The sequence below is a fragment of the Megalobrama amblycephala genome, linkage group LG7 (assembly GCF_018812025.1).
Source record: "Megalobrama amblycephala isolate DHTTF-2021 linkage group LG7, ASM1881202v1, whole genome shotgun sequence".
In the NCBI taxonomy this organism is placed as follows: domain Eukaryota; kingdom Metazoa; phylum Chordata; class Actinopteri; order Cypriniformes; family Xenocyprididae; genus Megalobrama; species Megalobrama amblycephala.
Genome location: NC_063050.1, coordinates 24,248,734 through 24,263,715, shown reverse-complemented (window position 1 = coordinate 24,263,715; position 14,982 = coordinate 24,248,734). Strand labels below are relative to the sequence as shown.

At 39.3% G+C, this 14,982-nt stretch overlaps 1 protein-coding gene and 1 long non-coding RNA gene across 5 annotated transcripts in view; both read right to left on the bottom strand.

Moving 5' to 3' along the window:
• Positions 1 to 212: 212 nt before the first annotated feature.
• LOC125272091 lies at positions 213 to 10,886 on the bottom strand. Of its 4 annotated transcripts, none has more exons than XR_007185770.1 (5): positions 10,833 to 10,886; positions 5,174 to 5,287; positions 1,963 to 5,086; positions 1,784 to 1,869; positions 213 to 1,704 (listed from the first exon to the last, which is right to left on the bottom strand). It is a non-coding gene; the product is annotated as an uncharacterized LOC125272091 (long non-coding RNA). The 4 variants fall into 4 exon arrangements; XR_007185769.1 differs by having other exon boundaries at positions 1,784 to 1,846; XR_007185768.1 differs by having other exon boundaries at positions 1,784 to 2,733; positions 5,009 to 5,086.
• A 1,880-nt stretch (positions 10,887 to 12,766) lies between these two features.
• arhgap10 (Rho GTPase activating protein 10) overlaps positions 12,767 to 14,982 on the bottom strand; it is a 72,874-nt gene continuing 70,658 nt past the window's right edge. The window contains exon 23 of the mRNA XM_048196669.1: positions 12,767 to 13,924. Within this exon, the coding sequence (XP_048052626.1) occupies positions 13,836 to 13,924 (89 nt within the window). The 3' untranslated portion in view covers positions 12,767 to 13,835. The remainder of the gene's footprint in view (positions 13,925 to 14,982) is intronic.

The window sequence follows — 14,982 nt, the reverse complement described above, 5'->3', positions numbered from 1 at the left end:
ACCTTAGACTTATATTACATCTTGTGAAAAAGCATTCCTGGGCACCTTTAATGCAACAGCCAGTATCCTAGAAATATGCAATAAACTTGGGGCAGCTTACAAAATTCATGCTTTGTGATTTTTTATTACCTGCAAGTGAAAATTTCAGACAAGGTGGATCTTGTCATAAGGTCTGCAGGAACATTACCTCAGCAGAAAGTATTTTTCCACTATTCACTCACTAACTTCCTCTGATTCCCAAACAAATATGTAAATGACTAAAAATCTGCCAAAAGAATTGGCTAGTGGGGCACCAACTTATTGTGAAGTGTTTTACACTTAGGTTCAATTTAATAATATGAACAGAGAATACTTTTACAGCATTCATTAATTTAATGTTAATTTCTACAAATGCTGACAGATTTTTAGCTGTTGTATTAATTAATATTATTGTATTCTGAAATAACATGAATTAACAATAGTATGTTGGGTTTTTTTTTAAATCACATTTTCAACATTAAAGTCGTAATGAAACAGACGTGACTTTTTTTCTTTCATATTGTGACAACGGATTATTGAAATTGGAACTTGGATCTATCGATTGGTTGCTGGTTGGACTGAGACTTTATGAATGCGAGCTTGCAGCCTATTTTTTTAAAAAAGAGGAGGGTTTATGTAGACTAAATAACTGGATACGTCACCAGGGAAGACTGTTAATGAGTTATTGCATTAGTTGCAGTAGTCTTTCTTCACTATTGTGACATATATCCGAGTGAAAAGGCTTCTTGAAGAATAAAAAATGTAGGACAGGACTTGATTGTGGTTTGCTATTGCTGTGATCGATTTAATTTTCTGTATACATTTATTTTATGTGCACATTATAATGTATATGTTGGTGAATAATTACTATGTTTGTTATTAAGTTAATGGGGTATTTTTATTTTTTTTATTTTTGTGTTTTGACATTGCTATTGTTTAACCAATCGTGTTCACTTGTCCATGTTTGGTGTCCAAACAGAGACCTAGGTTAAGGTGAAGGGGGTGGGAAGAATGGAGAGCAAATGTTAACTAGGAAGCACGAGGGAGAATAGTGTGTGATTATCTGGTGTCATTTTGTTTTACAAAAATATAGCATTAAAAATGCTGTGTTAAAATTGTTTCTGTAGTGTGTTGTCAAAATGAGAACGGAAACTTATACTACAGAGATGAGTAAGAATGATTTCTTCACAAAGTAATCCTGGTTGTGTTTATCCACCATTTACTAATACAGCGAAATAACTCTGAGCAATGTCTGTCTTGCTCAGATTGTTGACGAGTCGTCAGCGCAAAGATTTGTGGTAGTTTCAGAGGAGGATGATTCCAGAAAGACTTCTGAGTTAATGGGAGTGCTCAGAATGCCTTTGGCCCTGAGGAAATCACCACAATCGATGGACATTTAAAGCAAGGAGGTGAGACACACATTTCTTACTGGAGACTTTTAAGGTATTTTTCCATATTTGCTCTGTGTTGAGTGAAGAGGTCTTTTATTTATTTATTTATTTTACCACAACATACCCCAGATTTCCCCCTTCTGAAACAGACAGCAGATTTCTGAGTTTCAAACTTACTCTTGAGGACAAACTTTTCAAATCCAGTCCCATTGCTCAGGAAGAAATTAGTGTCCTCTTTTTCCTTGGAGGGAAGTCATTCAGTTTCTTGTCATTCCGGGATCTTTTTATACGTTTCCTAGAGGAAAAAAAATGGGTTAAAAGATTACAACAGAAAATTCAAAGTAAAAAGCCCATTTCCCCTTTTGGCTCCTTACCTGTGGAGAATAACAGGTAAGGCTAACTACGTCCAATGGTGCAGATGAATATTACTGCTACCGCTGTGGAGAAAGTGGACACTTTGCTGCAAAATGCAAAAATTCTAAAAATCAAGCCAAACTCATTCAAAGATTAATCCAGTCACCGAAAAAAGCAAAAGGTAGAGACTTGCTTTTACCTGAGCCAAAGACAGAACTGACAGTCCAGTCAAGAGGAGTGCAGTAGACATACAAAAACAAAGGCAACTTCCAAAAGGTTGGTTGGCCCAATGTCTGTTGTCCAGCTGAAAGTCAATGGACAGGCATGTGATGCCTTAGTAGACAGTGGCTTGCAAGTAACCATCATCTTCGGAGCCTGGTATAAACAGCATCTGTCAGACGTTCCCATTAACCCCATCACAAGATTGGCCATTTGGAGCTTTCTTAAGTGAGTCCAGCTATCCCTACTTGGGTTATGTGATGGTAGACATTGAGTTCCCTTTCAGTCTTAGCCTTGATCTGTCTGGGAACATGTAGTCCAGACCAAACACAGGTTATTTTAAAAAACAATGCTAACCTCTTCAAGTGTTTGGCTTAGCTGGTCCCCAGTGAAGATGAATGAGTGGGTAGTGTAAGGTGGTTTGTTCCTGGCTTCTTGTCCCCGGGAGGGGATTGTGTGGCGATCTGTAAGGTAGAGTTAAACAAACCATTGGGAGAAGAGGTTCTGTTGGTAGAGGCTTCTCCAGATGGCACGATTCCGGTTGGAGTGTTATTATAGCCCATGGTAGTGCCACATTCTGAAATGGATGTCTACCATTTCCCGGTACTGATGCATAATAAACCTCTGAAGGACACAGTGATTTCGGCAGGAACAGGGGTGGGTCACTTACATCCAACACATCCGGTATCCCTAGCCCCATAGACAGGAGAGATTGATACAAACTTCATTAACTTTGGAGACTCTCCCATTCCTGAAACAAGGAAACAGAGACTTAAGCAGGTATTGTCAGAAAGAGCTTCTGTGTTCTCACTACACAAGTGGGACGTGGGCTTGGTGAAAAGAGTGGAACACTATATTCAGCTATCTGATTCTAGGCCCTTTCGTGAGCGCTCCAGGTCTTTGGCACCCACAGATAATGATGATGTTCGAAGACACATTCAGGAGCTTATGAAAGTCGCCACCATCAAGGAATCATGAAGCCCCTATGTTTCCCCTATTATAATAGCCTGAAAGAAAAATGCAAGCGTAAGAATGTTCAAAGACTACTGCACACTTAATGCTCGAACAGTGCTAGACCAGTATACTATGCCCCACACTGACAATGTATTCGATTGTTTGTCGGGGTGTAGAATGTTTTCTGTAATTGACCTCAAAAGTGGCTATTACCAAATAGCTATGTCCGAATGCCTATATGCCCCTTAGGATTCTATCAGTTTGAGCATATGCCACAGGGGAAATGATTGGATTGAAAAAGATCGAAGCTTGATGGTAAAAGCTGTTGGTGATATGAACCTGCATCAGGTCCTTGTCTACCTGGATGACCTGACTGTCTTTGGAAAGTCATTGGAAGAGCATGAGCATGACTTCTAAGGTCCTGGACAGATTAGAGGAAGTAGGGCTAAAAGTGTCATTGGACAAGCGCCAATTCTGCCAGAACAAATTGAAGTATGTAACAGTATCTGCCGAAGGCATTGCAACAGACCCTGACAAGGTCAAGATGGTCAGTGCCTGGCCACAGCCTATGGACCTTAAGACCTTGAGATTTTTCTTGGCTTCTGCGGGTATTACCATAGGTTCATAGCCAACTATGCTGCAATTGTCCGACCTCTTACTGAGCTCACAAAGGGTTATGCACCTACCCAGTGAGGTAAAAAGTTGGACAAAGATAAATCCAAGACCTACCTGAAAGAGACTGAGCCCTTCAGAGAAGGATGGAACCAGTCATGCACAGATGGCCAGCAGGTCATTCAGTGTCTTACTAAAGCCCCAGCTTTTGCAGACCCCAACAAACTCTACGTCTTGCACATGGATGCCAATATAAATGGGCTAGGTGCTGTATTTTATCAGGAACATTCTTCCGGTCTGCAACCCATGGCAATTGCCAGTAGAAAATGGAACAATTCAGAGCAGAGTTATCTCATCTATCAGTTGGAATTTCTTGCCTTGAAATGGGTGGTCGTGCATAAATTCCATGATTACTTATATGGAGCCAAATTCACCGTATGTACTGATAATAATCCACTTACATACAATTCTCACCACTGCTAAACTCCGTACCACGAGATATCATTGGCTGGCTGCCTTATCCACCTACGACTTTGATGTGCTGTACACCATCCAGGCAAGAACAATACTGATGCAGATTTGCTGTCCAGAAACCTGACAGAAGGGGAGAACACCGAGGGTTGGCAAAGCATCTCTGAGACTGAAGTAATTTCCATATGCCAGTGAGTTCATGTTTATCTAAAGCTCAAATATCACCTAGGTATTGTTGAACAACTAGGAGCCTCACCCGAGTACATCCCTTATGTGTATGCTTTCCTTGTTCAACTGAACTGTGACAACTTGGAGAAGAAATCCATGGCTGAGTTGGCAAAACCCCAAACGATTGATGAGGAAAATCATTGAAGCGTTGAAGCAAGGGACATGGCCTTGAAACATTGTGCAATAAAGCAACTCCTTTGCACCAAATTACCAGCAATGGACTCTTGGTTCTAGTCTGCATAGATTTCCTCTCACTTGAGTCTGACTGAAATGGAATAAGTAACATCTTGGTGGTCACAGATCATTTTACAAGGTATGCCCAGGCGTTTTCCTCAAGGAATCAGATGGTGCAAGTAGCCAAGATCATAGTGGACAAGTATTTTGTGCACTATGGCTTGCCCGTAAGAATCCATTCCGACCAAAGATGTCCCTCTGACAGCCATTTAATCATAGAGCTCTTGCTACTCATCATGTACCACTCCATATCATACTCAAGGTGATGCTAAGCCCAAGAGGTTTAATTGCACTGTTCTCTAAATTTTGGGAACCTTGGGACATGAGAAAATGTGCCAATGGACTCAACATGTGAGGTATCTGGTCCATGGCTATAAGAGCACAAAATATGAGGCTGCAGGACACTCTCCCTACTACTTAATATTTGGGAGGGAAGCAAGACTCCCTGGTGATCTTTGTTTTCAAACATCTGCTGATGGAACAGAGTTTTGTGCCATATGTTGTGGTTGACAAAACGCCCAACTTACCAGTGTATAAGGTAAAACCTGAACATGGTAGAGGAGTCAAAACCATTCATTGTGATCAGAGTCCCAGTGATGCATCACCTGAAAAGGCAAGAAAACATTCAAACTTTCAACATTCAACAGACAAAACACACAAAAAGGTGTCAAAAGAACACCAAAACCACTTACCTGAGTTGACAGAATCCTCAGAGTCTGAGAGTGTATGGTTTAATGTGCCTTACCAGGCATACATGCACAAGTTGTTGGAAAGTAGGATGACAAGGGATAGATCTCCTGACGACACTGCAGATGTACAAGAGGCTTTAGTCACATAAGGAAAATACCTAACTCCCAATTCATTATTGTGCATTTAAATACATTTTAAGCCTAAGGGACCCAAGGAACAATCACAGTTACAAAAATTTTAAAAGTTAAAGTGAGTCAATAATCACACTTAGCTCATAACAACTGGGACAATACAAAGTTTATTAATAAGAACTCATGGCACTCCCTTATATATCTAAAATGCGAAGGGTTAAAGTGCTAAAGATAATTTTGATTTCATGGTGACTTTAAACTATATTAATAAATGCTGACAAAGTATTGTTCATTGCTAGTTTATGATGTCTAATGCATTAACCCATGTTAATGAATTGTACCTTATTTTTAAGTGTCACTATATTTTCATCAAGGATTTTTAGATATTTAGAGGTCAACTGTAGTGGATAACAGTAGAAAGACAGTGAATTGGATCATGGGATGCTGCAGACATTTGAGTGGGTGTTGAGTGAGTGGAAAGAAACAGCAGCAGTAGGAAGAAAAGGGAATGGACAAAGAAAAATACCTGGATACAGTATGTGGCAAAGCCCAGTGGAAAACAGAGAGAGAGAAAACACACACTAAAGGAGGAGAGTAAGTTTGAGTGACCAAATCATAATTCAAACCTCTGTGGCAGATTTCAGTTTTAGCAAATTCTATTTCTCCTGGGGAATTGAGCATCAAGAAGGGAGTAAGTGATCATGGTAATATGAGTAGGAAAACAGCAAGTCTCGTCTGTATTTACTGGTGCAGCAGTGATGGAAAAATCCTCGGAAAACAGCATGAGAGAGCGAGATCTTCTGACAAAGAACATAAGCATTAACAATGTAACACCTCCACGTCCCCAGAGAGAAAATTCGCCATTAACCTCGTTAGGAGCCCGATCTAAAAAAAATGTGCTTGTTTGCCAGACTGTGAGAGTAGACAGTATTACTTTTGCTCTTTTGCGCAAATCCGCAGCCCACTCCAAATCTCTCCCAGATTGCCAATAGCGCAAGCTGTGTAGTCCTGCCAGATAAACAGAATCTATTGGATCAGGCAGATTTCAGGGCTGTGGCTTCACACATGGCAGCTTCTGTGCCCCAGATTCTCTGATCGCAGACACTCAATCCTTTTCTGTTTTGTTTTTCAATGCCCCACCTTCTCTGTCTCATTCATCCGAGATACAAAAACATAACAGTTTGCTTATATTTCATACATAGCTGCATCCAGGGCAGAAAACGCAGCATGAAATGATTATTCTTAAAGAGCACAAAGAAAGTGTAGTATTTTTTACTGTACAGTTCAAAACATGAAGGAGGGAGGAGATGCTGGCCACAACCCGAATGTGCTGGAGGAAACGAAATTAATACATTCAGAGTTTGGTTCATAATACCAAAGTACACAGGAGCATCTACATCTGAGATTTGAGGCAGTGCTGCATTGCTCAGTCTCACTCTCTAAGGCAGAGAGACAGAGGAACAGGCGACACAGGGCAAATAGAGATTTGGTCTTAACTCATGACCATGCAAAAAAAAAAAAAAAATGCATCCAAGGAAACAGAAGTGAAGGGGAGACAGAAGGAGAGAGAGAAAAAAGAAAGCTAGAGGGAGAGAAAGTGAGATGAAGCAGACAGGGATGGCGGGAGAGTGAGTTTGCCCATCTCATTAGCTCGGGCTCATTTGATTATGTAAGCACCCGGCTCTTCGACACGTTGCCTATTTTTAGCCCGCTCCCATGTCTCGTCCTATCATCTGCTCTATTAGTTATTGGATGTCTGTGACTCCGCCATGTCATGATAATTATGTAATACGTGGTACTCAAACACACCCATTCAGGGACACACATCTCACAGCAGTCTGGAAGACATTTGCGCGCTAATGATGTGTACAGTGCACTGAAGTGTGACAACACGTACACACGTACACGGTAAAGTCCGGAGGTGCTTTGTAAGCTAATTAGACAGAGGCTGTGACTATACTTCACTCTACAACAAATTCAAGAAATTACCCTGTTTACTATTTATATGTCTTATTTTGTGTGATTCAGTGCACATTATTACATTATTATACATGTTTATACTGTAATCATGGCTCAATCAGACTAAAAGCCTTTATGTACAGTGGACACCTCAAACACTCAGATTGAGCTTGAGCTGAATGAAATTTGTAGACCTCCAATAATCTGATCAACGAAAAAATAAGCATGTAAACCCCTGAATCTAACTATTTTCTGAATATTTACTAAATATTGATAAGATGTCAGCAAGGCAAAAATTACAATATACTCCGGTGACGTTATCACAGTTCTGAACACAGAGAATGAGCCGTGAAGTGAAGTTTGGAATACATGTAATGCACACGTAAACGGATATGTGAACCACATTGCAAATTTTAGGGTTGATATTACAGAACTTTCAGAATGTGAAATCGGATTGGGTTTAATCCAAAGATATGTTATAGAGCTCTTGTATTGCTATGGATGGAAGAAATTGCAACACGAAATGGGGCAGCTCTAGACATGCAAGTTCCGCCTTCCAAATAAAAGAGACAATTGTATTGTATTAGTGTAGTCATCTCATCACTGAAGATGCCGTTAGAAGCTCTGGTTCTCAGAAACCAGAGACTCGTGCACCTAACCTAAAACATACTTTTTTTAATGCTATTTGAGCATAAGAAACAACTTTTATGAAACAGTTCATGACAAATTTGACAATTTAGGTTTGTTCAGCATTTCTTCTGAACCTGTATGCCTTTCTTCTTTGAACACAAAAGAAGATATTCAAACTTTTGGTAACACTTTAGTATAGGGAACACATATAAACTATTAACTATGACTTTTTCCTCGATAAACTCCTAATTTACCGCTTATTAACAGTTGAATGTGCTAAAGAGGATCTTTTCGTCGACTGAAAAAACAAAGACCCTTACGCTGCATTCACAAGGGGCGCCGGCGTTAATGCTTCTCATTTACTTTGAATGGGTGACGTCATGCGTTGCCGAACTGAATTGTGGGTTCCGTCGCGTCGCTTCACTCACGTTGCAACCAGTGCCCAAGGAAGTCGACCGGAAGTTGAAGTCGGCCGGGTGCCGCCATCTTGTAGCAGAACTTCACTTGCGTTAGCATCCCCATTGACTCCCATTCATTTTGGCGTCACTTTGACAGTGAATAACTTTACATCTGAGGCGTTTAAAGACTCCATTTGTCCATTATTTATTTCTAAAGATACACGACAATGTATAAAGGGCTCCATTACCTTCTATGTTACATTATGGCCCCGTAGATACAGTTTTTGTAAAAATAGGCTAACGATTGCGTCATAACCACTCGACTCTCTGTCGCACAGTAGAGAAATTACCGTACAGACAGGAGGAGAAGCTCGCAGGCAATCGGGGAGATGTCAAGAGAGATGGCGTACTGGCGTTACATTTTAAAATACTATACAAAATAATTAATCAGAATACTTACTCCTGCTTACTCACGCCAAAGAACTCCCCGCTCAAGCTCGCCGTCTCTGCAAGATTAACGATGGCAGTTTTCACGCACAGCTACTAGAAGATTTACATCTGTCAGACAGGTTGCTGACGTCATCAAGCTTAGTTTGAGTCTGCGCGTCAGAAACGGAAGTGCTAAAAATCGCTAAAAATGGGCTTCACTTGTCTCAATTGAGTTCCAATGGGGTCGCTGTGTCCATTTCTTTTACTGTCTATGGTTGCAACAGTGCCCAAGGAAGTCGACCGGAAGTTGAAGTCGGCCGCGTGCCGCCATCTTGTAGCAGAACTTCACTTGCGTTAGCATCCCATTGACTCCCATTCATTTTGGCGTCACTTTGACAGCGAATAACTTTACATCTGAGGCGTTTAAAGACTCCATTTGTCCATTATTTATTTCTAAAGATACACGACAATGTATAAAGGGCTCCATTACCTTCTATGTTACATTATGGCCCCGTAGAAACAGTTTTTGTAAAAATAGGCTAACGATTGCGTCATAACCACTCGACTCTCTGTCGCACAGTAGAGAAATTACCGTACAGACAGGAGGAGAAGCTCGCAGGCAATAGTATGCATTAACTTAATATGGCGTACTGGCGTTACATTTTAAAATACTATACAAAATAATTAATCAGAATTCTTACTCCTGCTCACTCACGCCAAAGAACTCCCCGCTCAAGCTCGCCGTCTCTGCAAGATTAACGATGGCAGTTTGCACGCACAGCTACTAGAAGATTTACATCTGTCAGACAGGTTGCTGACGTCATCAAGCTTAGTTTGAGTCTGCGCGTCAGAAACGGAAGTGTTAAAAATCGCTAAAAATGGGCTTCACTTGTCTCAATTGAGTTCCAATGGGGTCGCTGTGTCCATTTCTTTTACTGTCTATGCGTTGCAAGCGTTGACGCTGACGCTCCGTGTGAATGCAGCGTTAGCGCACGCGTAAGAACAACCCCCCTCCTTCACAGCTCATTTCGAGGGAACGCCTCCCAAAACTAGTGCACGAGTTTCCCGCCGAAAACGCGTTCCCTCAGCTGGACTGAGTGGCAAAAGAACCTGCTGCATGACTGGATTTAATAGGGAAAACGGCGAAAACACGAGTAAAACAAACTTTTACACTAAAGGTTGGAACTGAATGTGTTCCTTACAACTTGTCAAATAAACCTAATCCATGGATATTGACATGCAGCCAGGAGTCGTGTTTCCTGAAATTTATATGTGCCTGATTTCGACGGTGGGGAAATACATAAAGCAAATCTGCCTGTGAATATTTTATATAACTACAATATCGGTAGGTTTAAATCCGAGTAATCACTTATATCAATGTTATATCGTCATATTGTCCATCCCTAAAACAAATATAGTTGTATAGTATAGTTTTTGTCAGTGTTGTTTATTGAAAAACACCCAATTATGCAGAATAAAAGATGGGAAATATTTAATTGATGAGTTGTCAAACTAATATATAACAATACAATATATACGGTATGATTTTACCTCAAAATCCAACAATTTGACACAAAATGATAACTGCAAATCCATGTTTCTCTGAGTCGAGCTGTTTCTGTGAATTGCAGTGATTTGTTTTTTTCCTTGTTGCTTTCTGAAATTTTTAAATATATACCTCAGGGTTTGTGTCAAAGCTATTTGTACAAGTCAATCACAAAGCTCTTTCCCGTTTTGGATGTGTTTTGTGTGTTTTTCGCGACATTCACGCTGAAAACCAATGCTGCCGCTCAAGGGGCTCGCACACCGGACGCGAAGCTCAGCGCCGCGTCTTTCAAATTCGAACGCATTGTTTTATATTTTTTCTGAGTCGTAGCTGGGCGCCGCGGACAGGTACACTCACAGAAAACAATGCGTTCGAATTTTAAAGATGTGGCGAGGCGCTGAGCTTCGTGTCCGGTGTGTGAGCCCCTTCAGTCTTTTGCCACTCAGTGGCCGTGACCGCAGTTGTAACGGTCGACGGTGACGTCACGTGCATACCCTCTATTGGGACACGAATGTTTACCACCGGCATTAGCTGTGTCGTGTTAGTGGATTCATTATGTCGGACTCACCACAGGTAACTCATAATCTGCAGTTGTTACTCCTGTCTCCTGACAAAAACATTGCATGTGGCGAGTGTGGAAAGTTACTGGAGCGCGCAGCCGCGCACATCTCGCACAAGGAACGTCATGGCAGTGATTGACAAGCCAGAGGGCCAATCGGTTACGCGATGATTGCGTAAACGATTGGCTGATGTTTTTAAGGCCCTGTGCACAGATGATGTATATTAATATTATTACTTTCAGTGCACCTAATAAATAGTCTTTTATCAGTTAGTAAAGACAGTTTCAAGTAATATTGCAAAAATGTATAAAACAAAACATCCTCTTTAGCACCTTTAATAAGGTAGTTGTTAAGTTTAGGTATTGGGTAGGATTAAGAATGTAGAATAAGATCATGCAGAATAAGGCATTAATATGTGATTAAAAAGTACTAATAAACAGCCAATATTCTAGTAATATGCATGCTAATAAGCAACTAGTTAAAAGACCCTAAAATAAAGTGTTACCAAACTTTTCTTATTTCTCATTTTATTTCTTTATTTTTTTTAATCAATACATTGAATGTCATTGAATGTCCACATTTTTTTTTGGACCCCACTGAGTCTCATTGTATGGGCAACAAACACAAACATTCTTTAAAATATATTCTGTGCTCTGCAGAATAAAGAAAGTAATACAGATTTGGAACAACATGAGGGTGTGTATATGATGAAAGTTTTCTCATTTTTGCTGAGGAATACACCACATTACAGAAATAAAATGGGATGTGGATGCCGTTTTATGTTGACAGGATCAGGAACCTCAAAAATCCCTTTAAGTGCATTTGAATAAACTACAGTTATGCTGCAGGAAATGTCCACATATTATGTGTGTGTACGATCACGAACGGGAAATAACCTAAACCAGACCCAGTTGATCCAATCACAGTGTGTGTGCCAACCACTGCACTGTGGCTCCAACAAAATAGTCTATTTTTATTTCAAATGGCTTGTTTTCAAGCACTCCATCCAGTGAATGGTAAGGACATAGACTGCAGTGTGCTACAGTTCAAGCCCAATATATGAGGAGACAGTCCAAATCTGCTAGGAAATGAGGATTTAATCCACTTAATGGGTGAGAGGTTCAATGTAAAAGCTGCAGCTCCAGGGCTAGAAGTGTGTGGGACAGAGAATAAGCCAGTATACTCTAAATGCAATGCATGCAACATCCATCCATCCATCCATCCATCCATATGTCAAAGAGTTTGAGCCAATCATAAAGCTCTGAAGAATTTACCGCAGCACACAAGGAGTCAAAAATTATCATTACCTACATTGTGGAAATATGCCATTAAATGGGACATAAACTAAAACAAAATGTGTTAACAAAACATAACTAACCTTAACTGAAACGAAAGAGCTTCTTTTTCCAAATAGATTTCTGGCAAATGCATCAGCAAATTTTAATGCCATTTTGGTGCTGTGTGAACGGTAGCAATACAGATAAACAATGGAAAGCCACTGGATGTGTGAACAGAAGATGTGGTACATCTACCAGAAAAGATATCCAGCTATTTTACTGCAATTTAACGGGTTTCACGTGTGGAACTGGCTATTGTTTATCACTCATATGTGCAAGATTCATATTAAACACATGCAAAGACTTATCAGAAGACAGTAAGTAGTTTTGAATTTATTCAAGCTAAAGTTATTGAGCAGAAGCCTAAAAGAAGGTGTCTTTTAAACCTTGATGGGAGCACTTCCACACAATTAACTTAACTGACTGAAAGAAATTACACACAATGTTACTTTATTTTTCATTAAACAACAGCCATATTACAAATGTTTTAGTTTATTCCCCAGAGAGCACATTTGGGGGTCAACAGAGCCCGCAGCATATGGCTTCCATTATTTATAGACACTTAGTTTGGCATATAAATAGAAATAAAATAAAAAACCAAGATATAAGAATAAAACACTTTATTTATTTAACATTGATCAACAAAAGAGTCAACATCGCAAAAATGATATCAATGCCAAGACCTTTGCAGAGGTCATAAATCACTGTCTTAAATAACCGCCGTTACGATCAGTCACAAAAATGAACCATTGGAACAAGTGCTCTTAGAAAAATGAACATGGTCTCATTAAACATCAGTGAAGCCCTGCCATTTTAAAGTTCTTTGTGTGTGTGGTGTCTTTAAAACTTTTAACCACTTAAAAAAGGGAAAGTGCTTGGCCTTTAATTGTCTTTAAACAAAAATAATTCTATGTACACAACTCAGATGTAAGATGTTTAATTTGATATCATTGTATGGGTTATTTTTTTATTTTCTGGACTCTGTTTTTCAACACAACATTATAATCTATGTACAGAATAGCAAAAAAAAGGTTGCTGTGTTCGAGTTCTTGAACAGCGTCACACATGCCATGCATAAATTTAAGGCACTTCGATGCGAACGCATACATACTAATCGCATATCAATTTCAATATCTAATAATTTTGTCTAGTAACAGCTCAAGTGTTCCAAGAAGCCAAATTGTTTATTTCAAAGCGACAATGGTCACCGCACTGTCATAATTTCACACGTTTCCTCATATTTACTACTATACATCATTACATGCCCCCACAAATGCAACATGATAATATTAAATAGAAAAGATATTCAAGGTATCTTTGAGTATCGAGTAAACTAATGCTGCTCAAACTACTTTACTAAAACCATGAGACATGCATTTTAAAAGAAAACAACATAAACGGTCACAATGATGTACGAGTACTCTCCCAGGCAACATATTTACATTTCCAAACTTTAAAAGTGCAGTCTCTTTATATGTATATAGCATTCTTAGCTTATACTTGAACTTAATTCATGTGATAAAAACATCTGTGTTTTTGGATACAGTATATATACTCTCTCAGTGTCTTTAGTGTGAAGAAGGATGGAGGAGCGACAAGCGGTGCCATTGTGAAAGAGCCGCCGAGACCATGGATACCATGTATAGAGAAGTGAGAGGGTTTTTCTTTTCGGAGTTACAGTATCTCCACATAGTTTTCAGGGATGAGTCCTCGCTTTCCCTCCAGCACACCCTCCAGCCATCCGGGCTCCCTGGAGAGTGTCACTGCAGAGCAAAACCATAGACACACAGGTAAAAGTCTTACTGCAGCTCTTCTGTCACACTGCATGTCAGACAAGCAACAATTACTCATTGGATGGAAGACATTTCTTATGTGGATGGTTAGCATGGCTGATGAATGTCAATTACGCCACAATGGGTATAAATCAGGAAATAACATAAAAAAAAAAAAAGATCGAGAGCTATAGCCAAGCACTGATGAAGTCCGCTAACTTTTCCAGCATTTACTGCGCTATTTTGGGGAGAAAAAAAAAGGTAAAATGTGGTGTATTATTTAATTATTATTAGTAGCCATTCTAGCCAACGTGTTTAATAAACAAACACAGAAGAGGTGGGAGATTTGTGAATAATGGGTGGAAAGTAATTATTATTATTATTATTATTATTATTATTTCTTTTAGATGAGAACAGCGATGATATAATGAAAGGGTACTGAAGCACTGTGTCTAAACTTAGGATACTAATAACTGTGAATGTTAATTATCACTGCATAGTGAGGATGCTGAATGCTGTATTAGACATATAAGCCAGGAACAGCAAAGAAATACTGAACAGTTGACTGGTAACGTGTGTAGACCTGCACGAACAAACAGCGGGATGCCCGTACAGGTAGTTACTATGATTTTGTCAAAGGACAACCTATCATTTAAATAAATGTAATGCATTATAACAATAACGGAATGTGAATGACGTCCATGTGAAAAAAACATTTTTTTTGAACAAAGGTACATGTATATGCTGTGTTAGCAACATCACATTTACAATAACAAATTATGTAAATTGACTAGAGGCAGAAAAATAGACTAATTTAAAAACTCTATCCAATATTTTTAATCACATATTGCAGTAAACAAGCATGCAAACAAGCATGTCTAGCAAAATATATTTATAATAATTAATAATATATTTCTTTTTTTATAAAATTTTTGTTCCCATATCAACATTAGCCTGGGTGATTGTAATGCTTTTGCTTTTAAAAAAAAAGTTGAGCAATATTATTTAGCTGGATATATATTTTCATTTTACAATCAAGTTTTTCCATA